The following is a 14,697-nucleotide window of genomic DNA, read 5'->3' on the forward strand; positions in this document are numbered from 1 at the left end:
AATATACCTGAAAATTGCAAGTTAATATGTTATCAACATAAAGGGGATGGTCCAATTCTTTTGTATTCTATGAAGCATACGAGAATTTGACTATTTTGGGATATGTGACTGGATATTTTCAATAAATAAACATGGCACGTGGGAGCTTGAATAAATCTTAACACTCGTGCAGTCCAGTAATCTAAACATTCCACTTAACAAATAAAAAGGTTATGGCACCTAAGCACATGGCTAGCCAGTAGCAAAGACTAATTCTCTTTTTACAATAAACTGTTACTTCTTGATCTTTAAAAACAATACATGAAGATACAGTTATTTTCTATAATAGAGAAAAATAATTAAATTGCTAAATGAAAAAGGATGTTTATAATAACTGCCAAAAAATCCTAAAATCCACAGCTTCCTATGCAGATAAAATAAACAGCCTAAATTCTATTTGAACAGTATTTAATCTTCCTAATGCTTCTGTTCAGAAACAGATTAAAAGCTACACCCTCAACAGACATGTTTCATCACAATAGCCCAGAGTCTGACACATTTATCCACCACAAAGCACTCCAAAAATTTCAGAGGTCATGGTCAGCAACATGCCAGAGAATCCAGTTGTTAACCTTTCTCTGTGATGAAGCTATTCCTTCGAGATGATCTAACAGAGCTTTTTAGGTGTCCGTGTTTACTGAGACTCCTTCAATAGATAATGTGAATTCTAAAGTGTGATAAGCCCCCTAGGTCCCTCATTTATAAGAATATAAATGAGTCTGAAATCTTACAGCAGGAGTCCAGAGTCAGCAACGGTGGGGTGGCATGTGTGAGTTTAAAGCCGGCTCAAATGACAACAGGTACTAAGTCATCTAGAAATTTCTGGCAGGCACCATTTGACTCCACCTAACCTCTCTCTGTCATAGCTTCCTCACCTGTTAAATGCGGACATTTCACTAAATTGTTGCAATAAAATAACGTGTGTGAGATGCAGAATGAAGTGCATGCCTCATACTAAGTCTGCAATCAAAGTTGGTCAACACTGGAAAAGTGTACTTAAGTGCAGCAGGCCTCAATTTTCTTCACTGTGAAACTAAGAAATTGGACAAGGTATCTAAATCGTCTTCAGTGTTAAAAAATTTTAAAAACAGGGAACCAACCTGTAACAGGAGAACTAAGGGGCAGGGGACCAGAATCTCACCCACAACATGAGGCATCAGGAGTTGCACTAGGTAATCTCACGTCCTCAAAAAGAGGAAAGTTTAAGGGCAAGTCACAACTGAATGTATCGCAAGTGGTTCCTGAAGTTTAAGGGCAAGTCACAACCCAGAGTATGACGTTAACACTGCCTCCCACTTTCTGGTTAAACAAATTGGTTCAAAGGTTCATTCTTTGACAGAAAAGTCCTTAAAGGTTTTATAAATGTAAAAAGTTATTTTGAGCCCAGGCCAGATGGCCCATTTGGTCGGGGCATCATCTCAGGCACCAAAAGGTTGCCAGCTGAACCCTGGTCGGGGTGCGTACAGGATGTTTCTCTCTCCCATCAATGTTCCCCTTTCTTCCTCTGTCTCTAAAATCAATAAATATATCCTTAGGATCGCGGTTCAATTCCCAGTCAGGGCACATGTCTAGGTTGCAGGCTGGTTCCCTGCAGGCCAGTTCCCAGCAGGGGATGCCCAAAAGGCAACCATACATTGATGTTTCTCTCCCTCTCTCCTTCCCCTCTAAAGATAAGTAAATAAATAAAATCTTAAAAAAATAAAAAATAAATAAAAAAAAATATATCCTCAGGTGAGGAATAAATAAATAAACATTAAAAGTTATTTTGAAAATGAAAACTTCTGTGGTTCTCCTATTATTTAATTTCAAGGATTCTGTTTGTCTAGTTTTAAATTCTTTAAAAATGTTTTAAAAGTCTAATATCACGGTAATCAAAATAGTTATTTGAAGTAACTGACAATCCCCAGATATTTTTATTCTTTTCACTGAAATACCTGAAAACAGACATAAACTGAAAACAATTCTTTTCTAATGCACTTATCTTTCAAATGCAAAGTGCACCCAGGGACAAACAACAAGCAAACTACCTGCACGGCCCAGTGAGGCGGAACTCGGCAGCAGTAGAAGACCTTCAGACGTTCCAGTACAGGCGTAGTCTTGTCTTCAAATTGGTCTGCAAGAGCCTTAGGAGCACATGGTATAATCAGTCCCTCCATGTGTAATAGCTCAACACAAAAAAGGTTCTTGTTATAAAAGTTACACAATACACACAAATACAAGTTGCTCTGATACGGTGATGGGATGTATAAATTTTTTCTTGAATCTCTTTTAAAAAAACATTAAAATTAACCAACATTTACGTAAACGCATGTATTAAAAATTCACCAGAAAAATGTTTTTAAAACTAAAATTTCCTATAATAGTTCTTTTAAAGAACTGTCCTTATTAATCAGCCTTTTCACATTTCTAAGAAAAACTGTCCTTTAGCATATCTGTTTCACAACCCTAACGCCACTTGGACAATGGCACTTTCTAATATAAATCAGAGAAAAGTTATATGAAGAACGTCGTATAGGACTATTTTCTCAGGAACGAGATGAAGGTGGAGGGCGGATCTGCCTGCGCACACAGAGGGAGTTTTCTCACTCTTCAGCAGCAGAGCCGCAGACTGGACACTCATTCATGCGAGGCCATCCTCAGGGCACCAGGGACAGCGGACAGCGGCCTGCATTGGACAGCCAGTCGCTCCGCTGCATTGAAATGCCTGCACTGGTTGACACTGAATAACTCAACTTCCAGAGCCACATCGGGAAGTCGATCTGTAAGTCCCAGATGGCTGACTCTGAGAAGAGGTACCAACAGCCAACTGCAAAGCCTAAGGCCGTCACCACCAGTGATCAGGCATCAAAAGAGCTCGCATATTCAGCGCCAGAGTGAACGCAGACATGTTCGGGAGTCCCAAAGCAAAGACGGGAAAAGCAGCCTATTATCACGATCATCTTCACCTGTCTCTGAATTTGTCACACAGTTCATAGCAAGCATATCTTTTTTCAGACCCTCTCTAAACTGTGATCATCTTTGCATAACACAGCACTCACATTTTGTTCTTTGCCAGCTGACTAGTTTCACAGCACCGCCATATGAGGACTGATGGAAAGAAGAGGGCAAGGCTAACTGTCTGGCGTTAATACACACACTGTGGTTACGTAGGACAACGTCCTTGTGCCTGAGGACGGTGAAGTGCCACGTTGGTAACTTAGTTGCCAATACTTCCAGACAGAAAACCATACTGTATGTACTTGCAATTTTTCTGTAAGTTTGGAATTGTTTCAAGTTTTTACAAAATTAATTTTTAAAATTGAAAATCTAAAAAGCAGCAGCAGCAGCAAGTCCAAGTTTCCTCAGAGGAAACAAAAAGACAAGGATCTAACACAGCCCAGCAAAAGCACAAGACAAGGAGACCAGGTTCTGAGTGGGGGATCTCAGAACTGCCCCCCTCTATCACATCAGGTGGGAAATGCATGTTAGCTTCAGAACATCCTGTAGAATGAGAAGATACTCATTACATCACTTGTTTGACAATCCAAGATGTTATTCAATCAAGTCAGTCAGAACAAATTGAGACATAACCACACTCCTAAACCATCTCAGTCAAAATATTTTTAAAGCTTTCTGGCCTTACTTCAGAGAAACTTAATAGCAAAAAGGTTGCATGCTTCTGCCCAAAGCTGTTTGGCTGTAGGAAGGAGAAAAGAGAAGAAAAACTTGTGGCTGAATACATATGGTTACAACACATAACTAAAAGGTTCACTGAATTACTTCATCAAAAAGGGCACAAATTTTTCTTTTTAGTGATTTTTTTCCTTCTCTGGAAGAAAAAAAACCCCTAATGCTTATTTAATAATAATAATAATAAAGCCAAAAGCAACATCACAACACTTACTTTTATGAAGCCCTAATTACATGTGAATATATTTTATTTTCAAACAGAATGCATGCTGTTTGCTGTAGTTAATGCGTCTAGCTAAAACACATTAAGCACTCAGTAAATACCTGCTGATTTATTAATACGCAGATTTGTTATGCATTTCAGATACTTTGAGGTACTCGTAGATGATCTCAGAGGAAGTGCCGCTGACACCCTCAGAGGCTTTCCCGAGGCAAAGACCCAGGAGGCCAGAGCACAGAACCAGCGTCTGCTGGTGCCGGCGCCCGGGCCGAGCCCTTCTGCAGGCAGACGCGCTCCGCAGGAATTCCATGAGGACAAATGTAGGTAAAGGTACAGATTAAAAACAGAATTCTGACCTACTTTCACTCCTGCACAAAACACACTTCTTTGCACTTTAAGCACAACCACCACCAAAGTAAGACCCACCCACCAACAAAACTAAGAACGCTCAATGAGTACACGAAGAGGGTGATGGCGTACTGTTCTCGGCCTTCTTCCCCTACTGGATTCAAAGTACCCTTTTGTATTTGCTAATCTACTATATACATCAGGGACCTATTTACAGTACACCACCAGATTTTTCAGAGTAGAATTATTTCTAGCAACTCACTTGGAAGCAATTGCACTACATTCACACAAACAAGAAGACCGTGTCGGCACAGTAAGTGATTCCACCATACAAATAAACTGGACCCTTCCCAGGAGAAACAGCGCTGTAAGTGAAGGGACCTGGCTTCTGTCCCAGGTTCCTCTCCAACAAGGGAGACATTCAACCACAGTGGCACCCATCTTTGAAATGACCTCCACATGACCTTCCCAACCCCAACTCGCTATGAGCACAGGGCTTTACCAATGGAGAGTTTTATTTCACTTTAAGCACTTGAGGCAGTTTGTTAGTTTGAGGCACCCTCAGCTGAACACAAGTACCATGTGCATTCCGTAGGGGCAACCCCAGTACCCATGCGGTCGGGAAACAACGGTAGGGTGGTGAGCACTAGGAGAAAGGGACTGTACCAGAGAGGAGGCTTGGTGGCTATGTGCGAATCCTCGTTCATAAACTTGGTCATAAGCAAAGTGCTCAGTGAGAAACCAACACTTTGCAAGCTTTCACCACACCCAGAAATTTAGGTAAATGGCCTCTAAACTAATGCCCACCCTTTCACTTGCCATTTTGTCTTTCTAGTTTTTAAATATCATGAATTTCAGATCTGAAAGTCATGGACACTTGGTCACAGTTAAAGCAGGAGGCAGTCTTTAAGGAAAGATGTAAATATCACAGAGAAAGAGAGAAAGAGGCAAATATACCCAAAACAATCATTAAGAACTGAAAGCAAGACAGAGTGTACTCTAGGAGGGAGACAAAAGACAGGTGGGTAAACAGGCATGACGATGGGGAGAGAGAGGAACAGCCCAGGGTTCAGTCCCGAGGTGGGGGAGAACCAAGTAACAAAAAAGTCAGGAGTAACTACTGGGACCCACCAGAGACCACTTCACGGTGTGTACACCAACATGATATGAGACTGTCTTTGAGTTTTAAGACTCCCCTTTGAAAAGCTGTTTTCTCCTCAAGCCTCACCCCAAAGCACACACACTTTGAATATCCTTTGAGAAGCTACTTGAGCACGTGGGCTCCCCAGGCCCATGCAGTAACATCGCTCACGCCCTCCAGGAGCCCCAGGACCATGACCAGAGGGTATCTCCGTGAGACGGGGAAAAAGAATGAACCCCCAGAAAGCAATGGTGTGTCCTTTCTTCCTAATGCTGTTTTCAGTAGAGAAAGAACTTCCTCCCAAAACTAGAGAAGATCAAGGCTACATTTTAAAATTAGCACGCAGAGAATGATTTAGTACAGAAAGACAATTCTGAACAAGGTCTGGTATGATTCAGACTTTATTTATGTGCTCATATCTAAAAGTATGGCACACATATCTTCAAAAGAGTGGAGCTAGTCCCTAAGGACCTACCCTTTTACTGAAGGCTGTTCATTTTTGCTCGTGTGACATCAAAGTCTTTATCAGCTTTCTAGAGAGCCAAGTAGAAATTAGCTGCTAATTGAAAAAGTATGACTGATCTTATGCCAGATCACCTTGCTATGGAGTACACTCTGTGTGTGCGTGTGAAGGAAGGTGAGATTTATTATAAAAGTATGTTCTTAATCAAATATACCCAAAGATTGGCTGAACAGCTTTCTGACAGGAGTCTGCAGTCATTCAGGCTGCAGTGGCTTACAAGCAGGGTGGCCGAGCTAACCGCCACCTTGAACCCCTAGCCCCGGAGAATTCCCACTAGGAACAACGAGAATGAGAATTAAAACCTATTAGCACACCTACTAATACCATGAAACCTACCGTTCACCTAGTATTACCTCAGATACAGGAAACTGCAGCCCAGAGACATGAAAATGACTTGCCCAAAGTCATAAGTTCATGAAACAGGTGAGCCTGCCCAATTCCAAAGACCAGGTGACAGCTTCATTAAATCCTTATATCATAACTAAGTGAACTTATCAGACCTGTGAAAATAAAATGGCAGCTTTGGAATGGAAAAATATCGAGAGCTTGACTCAACTGCTTTCTTCCTGAGCCCCATTAACACTGGAGTCAGGGCGCAGCCTGGTGAAGATTTCCCATCACTGCCTCCTGCTCCAGACCCGGAAGAGACTGCAGCGCTGGGCCCACAGGTAGGGGAGAGGTGTGGGGAAACTGAGGTGTCCTCTTTAGGAGTCCAGAGCAAGGAGGTGTCTACCAAGAGGCAGCCCCCACGTCAGCGTGGGCCGCTGTGTTGGAGTGTGCCCTCCAGTTAAACCTCAGATAGGGTTCTTCCACCTTTTGGCTTTAGGACCTCTTTAAACTTTTATAAATTACTAAGGGATTCCAAAGAGCTTTTGTTTATGTGAAATACAACCTAGCGATATTTTTCATATTAGAAAATACAACTGAGAAAAATTTTAATATTTATTCATCCATTTTGGGGAGTTAGCCAAAAAATCCATTTGGTTTTTTCTGTGAGATGATTCTGGTAGTGCTTACTGTCCTTAAGTTCCTTTGAAACAATTCTGTTAGTTTTTATAGAGACAGCTGTCATATCAGCGTGCATCAAAAAAAAAGTTACCAAAACTGGTGAATGTGTAGACATTTTAATATTGAAGATGGAAGAAAAGGAACATTTTTAACACATTATGCTTTATTATTTCAAGAAAGGTAAAAACACACACACACGAAGATCTGTCAGTGTAGGGGAAAGGTGCTGTGACTGATCGAATGTATCGCAAGTGGTTCCTGAAGTTTCGTCCTGCAGCTCTCTCGCCGGACGATGCTCCACAGTCAGGGAGACCAGGTGAAGTGGACAGCAATCAAATTGAGACATTAATTGAGAACAGTCAACATTACATCATGTCGGAGACAGCCGACATCCTCAAAATAGCCAAATCAATAGTTATTGGTGAAAATGAAATGTGTCTTTTGTTCTATGGAAAAAACTAAACAGACTTTTTAGCCAACCCAATAAAATAATCTATTATATTAATGTAAATAAATAACATGTTGTTATGATAAATACCTATACACAGTGTAAGTTTAATAGGTTTACAGTTGTGAGTACATGAAAGTTTGTTCTTGTATTATTTATTATTGTATTACTTTCCATACAAACAACTATAAACTATTTTTGCCCCACCCTCTATATAATTCTTAAAGTCTCGAAAAGACTGGTGATGTCTTACATTTTGCAAATCTGTTTATCACCTGGATTCTCACATGTGCATCTACAGTCGATCTATTGATAGATGCTTATGAAGAAAATTTAACTTCATAGAGGTATTAGTTGGAAAAGGAAGAATATGTTAGTAGCTTTTTCAGTTAATTGTAGATATTATTCTTTGATAGTATACCAAAATTCAACATGTGTGGCTTCTCAGAGTTACCTGCAATCTGGAATTTGACATCCTATCAATGAATTTTTCTGTTATAAATACTCTGTTACAATAAAATTCACTGGTCTGTCTTGAACTTTAAATGAATCTTGTACTCATACTTGATTTTTTTAACATCATGAATTAGTCATTTGGAAAATGTACAGACCTTTCAAATGCTGACATGTTTCATATATTATTTAAAAATTATATGCGTTATTATCACCAACAGAAAACTGATGAGAGTTATCATCAGAAAACTCTCATCCAAATACTTATGGTACTGGGAAGCTGCCAAGTTCAGAGTTGCAGAAACAAGTTTTCAAAACCTCTCATTTTTTTTTCTAGAAAGCTTAAAATTTTATCATTGGTAACAAATACTGTCGATTATTTTCCTTCAAGTTATAAGCTCACTTCTTCTATTTTTGAGAAAATCCTGCCAAACACCCAAGTCTGAATACCCAAAATTTTTCAGGAGTCTTTCAGGTAAAAACCATGTTCTAAAAGACATTTCTCCAAGGAGGACATACAGAGGATACAGAGACACATGAAAAGATGCTCGATATCGCTAGCTATCAGAGAGATGCAAATTAAAACCACAATGAGCTACCACTTAACACCAGTCAGAATGGCTATCATAAACAAAGAAACAAACAACAAGTGCTGGAGAGGTTGTGGGGAAAAGGGGACCCTAGTCCACTGTTGGTGGGATTGCAGACTGGTACAACCACTATGGAAAACAGTATGGAATTTTCTAAGAAAACTAAAAATGGACGTGCCTTTTGACCCAGCAATTCCACTCTTAGGAGTATATCCTAAGAATCCTGAAACACCAATCCAAAAGAACCTATGCACCCCAATGTTCATAGCAGCACAATTCACAATAGCCAAGAGTTGGAAGCAACCTAGATGCCCATCGGTTAATGACTGGATCACAAAACTATGGTACATTTACACAATGGAATTCTATGCTGCAGAAAGGAAGAAGGAACTACTACCCTTTGCAACATCATGGATGGAACTGGAAAGCATTATGCTGAGCGAAATAAGCCAGGCGGTGAAAGACAAATATCATATGATCTCACCGTTAACAGGATTCTAAACAAACCAAACATGCAAGCAAAATACGACCAATGACACTCAAATATGGAACAGGCTGACAGGGTCCAGAGGGGAGAGGGGAGAGAATTATAGGGGAAAAGGGAATGGACTCACATGAACAAGTATAAAGGACACATGGACAATAACTAAGGGTGGGGGGTGGAAAGGGGAGGGAGGCGGGGAGCATGGGGCGGGGGGCGGGCAGGGTTGGGAATATAAGACAGAAACCTGTACGTGAACAAGAATTAAATAAAAATTATATTTAAAAAAAAACAAAACCATGTTCTATAGAAAAAGCAGCTACTACCACTTTTTCTTGAGACAGGCACACACTCTGGCATCCTGCACAGGTTCATCACAGAATATCAAAAAGGCACAATGACAAGGATAAAGACTTAATAATATCTGCTGCTTTATCAAAGACATTTATAAGTAATACTGTCTTTTAACTGGGCAGTCTGGAGTTTCCTGGTTGGCGATAGTAAGGTGATCTGCCATAGAGACACCCCACCATTCCCCAAAGAAAGGTGACCACAAGGTCTGAAATAATCCATTGTTTGCTACAAACTTCCAGCCTCACACCCTCTTCCTATAAAAGTCTGCAATCTGTACAGCTCCTCAGAGCCCCTCTCTTTGCCAGGTATTTGACACTGCTCAATTCCTGAATGGTTGAATAAAGCCAATCTCATCTTTAAATTTAATCAGCTGAATTTTGTTTCTAACGCTACCAGTGCATAGCGGTGAAGCGTGCAGACTACTGGCTTGGTGTGGTGCCCCTACCTTGATTGGGCCGAAGGGGCCAGCAGTCTGACCCCCACGGCTGCTGCTAATTGAGATCAACACAGTGAACCGTAAATAATATTTTGGTATTATTACAAAGATAGTTTTGACCTGTGAACACTCTGAAATGGTCTGGGGACCCTCAGGGCTCCACAAGTCACCCTTTGAGCACTGCTGCCTTAGGATTACTAGATGCAGAGTCTCTCGCGCCTTCCCCACACCCCACCTGGCTCTGACTTCCCCCCAAAACCTCTCTGGGTCCTTGCTTAGTGTTTATGGAAATACTTTGGAGTTCTTTTTCATTATATTACCTTAAAAGATTAGAAGAACACAAGTCATCCTGTTTACAACTGCAAGTATTATAAGAGTGCAAAGAATAACAAATATTTACTCTTAAAACCTAACTGATGCTTAAAGTACCTAGTACTGTGTTATCCTTCCAAAAGAAAAACTGAAGTAGTTAAGTCTAATAATAATTACACGCTGCTTTCCTGAGAAGGTCTCAATCATTTGCAAAGCACCTGCTCTTCAGAGGGCTCAACTCCAGCTGGGCTCAGGCTCTGCAGCCCTCCGTAACACTCACCTCTAAGGGTCCCCTGGCCACACTCTGCTGTTCAATCAGGGCATTGGCTTCAGACCTCGGAAAATGCCCTTTTCACCTCTGTTCTGTATGTACTTGGGCAAGAGACAGAGAAACATCTGGAGCAACTAAAGATTAACAGCATACCTCTGCCTAAGGCAGTCTTTCCCAAAAGCATCCATAATCACCACCACCTCCTGGACCCCAAATCTCAGAGACTAGGCTGAAGAGCCCTATTTTAACAAGCAACTTGGAAGTGATCCATAGTTCAGGCAAGTTTGGGAAGCACTGCATAAAGACGTTAAGGTGTTCACAGGGCAGTCTCCCAGAGAAAACCAATGTATCGGTTCAATCAACATAATCTGACTCCGTTCAAAAAACGTAAGCATGCCCCCGCCTGGAATGTAAGTTATCGTTCAGTGCCTCTGGGACTGTGCTTTTTTTAGTGGCTGCACTTCATCCACCCCATTAGTAAATTCCTTGGCCATTACCTTTTTACGATTTTTTTCTGTAACTTTCCAGGTTTTTAAATTTTTTACTATCACTAATAATGTTTATTTTGTGTTTTATATCACTTGTCCCATTCTTTTACCTCATCTATCTATGAACTAATTGTTGCTGATTTTTACTAATCTATTACTGTGAAGCTCACGTCCTGGATCAGCCTATCAGCATCCGCCTGGGCAGCCCCCTCTCTTGGCCTCAGCAGAAGCCAGCTTCACTCACCACTTACATGTTCTCTTCCCACAGTACCACATCCTGGTATCATGTGCATTCCAACGCCCTCCCCATTCACTTAAACCACAGGCCTCGAGAGGCTGAGCTCTGCATCCAAACCTCTCTCACGAAAGCCTCTATTCACTTCTTCCTGCCTGTGCTCATCCAGTCCCTTCCCCCGAGATGATGCCCTATATAGATGAAGTTTTATACTGATATCCTTTTTTCTCTTTTTTCAGCCAGTTTTCATAGCTTCCGTGGCACAACAGAGTATGGTGAATAAAGGCATGGACTTCAAAATCCAAAGTAGACAAGGTTTGAATTCCAGCCCAGCTATAAGACCCTGGGTAAGCCACTTGGGTTTTCCATCCTTCAGTTTCGTCATCAGTCAAAATGTAGACAAGACTTACTTACTAGGAGTATTTAGCTCCGGCAGGTGCGTGCTCAGTAAATGGTAGTTAACTATACACAGTTCTGAGTAAACAATACTAGTTATAATTATTCCAACAAATAACAGCGTAGGTAATCCCAGCATACTTTTCAATAACTCTGAAACACTACACATGGTCCTCACTGTAGGCAGCCTACAGAACCAGGGTAGAAGACATTTTCATATCTCAGATATTTGAAAAGCTCAATGGCATAACTCAGCATACTACACAAGAAGAATTGTAATTATCCCAATGCTTTTAGATTTTTCAGGTGGTAATGACCACTTTTAGTGACAGTCTGGAAGAATTGGGCAGTTTTAATTTTTTGCACTTAAACTCACCCTCCTGTAAACTGAGGATAATAACGGTCAACATTTATTGAGGGTTTCTCCATACCAGGCACTAATCCAAGAGTTTCACAAATATTAAGTCACTTACTGACTCAACATGTGTATGAGGTAGGCACAACTGCTCTCCATTCTGCAGAAAAGAGCAGCGGCCCTGGCTGGTATAGCTCAGTGGACTGAACACTGGCCTGCAAACCAAAGGGTCACTAGTTTGATTCCCAGTCAGGGCACATGCCTGGGTTGCAGGCTAGGACCCTGGTACAGGACATGTGAGAGGCAACCTCACACTGATGTTTCTCTCCCTTCCCCTCTGTCTAAAAATAAAAATAAATTTAAATTTAAAAAATTTTTAAATGAAAGATTTTTAAATTTGCTTAAAATTGTTAAATTTCACTTAACTATCACACTTGAGAAAATCAAATTCCAGAATGAACAGTCTCTAGTGACAGAAAAGAGCTTTACTCTCAAAGTCCCAATTCAGGGCAATGTGCCCCCAGAAATCCAAGGGTGAAGGGAAAGATCCCTGCTGGGTATTGACTTCAGAGGCAGGGGCAGACCATCACAACTGAAGTTAACAGGTTTAAGAAACCACAAAATAACATTCATTAGCAAGATTATTTCAATAATGAACGTAAAGTAATCTCATGTTAACCCTCAATAACTGAGTTTTTTTTTTTTAAGTGTGTTTTTTTTAATATATTTTATTTATTCATCTTTAGAGGGGAAGGGAAGGAGAGAGGAAGAGAAACATCAATGTATGGTTGCTTCTCATGCATCCCCTGCTGGGAACTGGCCCCTGCCGGGAACTGGCCCGCAACCCAGGCATGTGCCCTGACTGGGGATTGAACCGCGATCATCTGGTTCGCAGGCCTGCGCTCAATCCACTGATAACTGAGTTTATTGAGCACTAAGTTAAAGCAGTTAACATGATAGAAGACAATGATGACATATGGTTTACATTTTTGGGGGGGGGTGTGTTTTGGACATAAGTAAGATGGTCCCTTTGAATATATGTGGTTTCGATTAATTTGTTTCATATATGGATTATATGTATAATACATTGCTTTTACTGTGCAAAAGGAAAAAAGAAAGCTGTGAGCTTATGAAAAAGAAAATGTTAGTATTTGGATTTGGATCAGATGGGGAGGGGGAAGCTGGATGACAGGAGGGAATACACCTGCTTTATAATTTATACTCCACTGGTAAAAAGCAGGGCATAAATAAATACTGCTGGGCAATAAAAACTGAACATGCAGTCATTAAAGAACTCCAGCCTAGAAGAATTTCCTTGAGATACAGTGTTTTTAGTGGACTCTCCTCAACTTGGAGTTCCTTCTTCCTCTGTGATCTTATGATGTTGGTATATTTACCTTTAGCTGTGATGCATCATTTTCAAGTTTGGCCCTTGTCACTTAGAAATCCCTTCCAAACCTGCCCCTGGATCTCCAATATAACTGCCTGCTGCTATGTACGTTTTAGTCCAGACTCTGTCATTAACCAGCGAGGCAACTTGGGGCCAGTCACCTGCCCGATCACAGCTGCATTTCTCCAACTTGTAACCTGACAAGACCAAGCTTTTCCCTAAGAGCTCTCCTTCTGGCTTATTTTTCTTTCCACTTTAACAACTTATCATTTTATCTCTTTACACAGCTGACGAAGGAAACAGATTTTCACAGAAACTAAAATGGAAAATTTTGTAAAACATTGTTTTATATATACACATATTTTTAAAATAATTTTCCTCTTCAGGGATGCAGTAACATCAACAAACACAGTAATATCAAACTTTGAATCAGAGGAATTGGCAAAAGTTTAGGTTATGAGGTAAATGTCTCCATAATGATAGAAAATTAGATGAATTTCACATTCATCCCATCACATGATCTGGCTAATTCCCCAAAGCTCTGGGTAGGAGAGTGCAAAGACTTTCTTTGCGATACCACCGTGTGGAGGCAGAAATACCAACCCCCACTCTGTATAACAGGTAAGGAGGTGTACCACTCTCTCCGTCACGAGCATTTGGATGGCAAGACGAAGAGACTCCAGTCACAGTGAGGCCAGGACGGGGGGCCGGGCGGGGGGCAAAGCAGAGAGTCATAATGTCAAACCCGGTAAGCACAGAAGCTGCTGCGCTGGGGACCCTTCAGGGCCTCGCCCTGTGCACCTCTTCATCTATCTGTTCTTCGTATCCTCTCTAATACCCTTTATGATAAACCAAGAATAGTAAGTAAAGCTACTCCCTGAGTCCTGTGAGCCATTCGAGCGAATTATCAGGCCAGAGGAGGGGTCATGAGAACCCTGACTTAGAGCCAGTTGGTCAGAAGTACCCAGACTTGTGATGGGCATCTGAAGTGGGAGACAGTCTCATGGGACTGAGCTCTTACCCGGGGGACTAGACTAATCCCAGTGTCAGAAGTGAGTTAACCTGTGGATCGCCCTCGGTGTGGGAGACACACACGGGTGGCATCCTCAGTGCTGGGGCGCACACGGTGGACACGGAGCTGCTACGGAGAGCTGGACTTGGAAGCCAAGCAGTCAGATTTTAAAACCTACACTCTAAATAATAACAACGTGTTCGAGCACAGTGAAAGCCATCCCATCCTTGCAGATCGTACTGTATATGCCTGCTTACTGACAGCAATGAAGAGTCGGAAGAGAAACAAAGCTCGTCGCCACAACCCCCACCTGTGTCTGCCTCATTGCCCGCTCCACTCGGCGCGTGCTCCCTCTCTCCAGTTTCGTCCGCAGGATCAGCGCTGACGTCTGAACGGCCCAGAACTTTGGTTGTGAAAGCAAACACTGATGGAAGAGAAAAAACAAACATAATAAAGACCACAAAAAGGAGAGATAAGAGGAGGGATTCCTCTCTGAATAGAACAAAATTAATTCTCCCAAAAATATCA

At 41.4% G+C, this 14,697-nt stretch overlaps 1 protein-coding gene across 2 annotated transcripts in view; it reads right to left on the reverse strand.

The window, feature by feature from the left end:
* TTC27 (tetratricopeptide repeat domain 27) overlaps nt 1-14,697 on the reverse strand; it is a 136,067-nt gene that overhangs the window by 62,268 nt on the left and 59,102 nt on the right. For both annotated transcript variants that reach the window (XM_037066609.1, XM_037066608.1), the window contains exons 10-11: nt 14,480-14,593; nt 2,067-2,162 (exon numbers count right to left, since the gene is read on the reverse strand). In XM_037066609.1, coding sequence (XP_036922504.1) covers nt 2,067-2,162; nt 14,480-14,593 — 210 coding nt within the window. The remainder of the gene's footprint in view (nt 1-2,066; nt 2,163-14,479; nt 14,594-14,697) is intronic.

Source organism: Sturnira hondurensis, unplaced genomic scaffold (genome assembly GCF_014824575.4).
Source record: "Sturnira hondurensis isolate 20B ecotype Veracruz unplaced genomic scaffold, ASM1482457v3 Scaffold0016663, whole genome shotgun sequence".
Lineage (NCBI taxonomy): Eukaryota > Metazoa > Chordata > Mammalia > Chiroptera > Phyllostomidae > Sturnira > Sturnira hondurensis.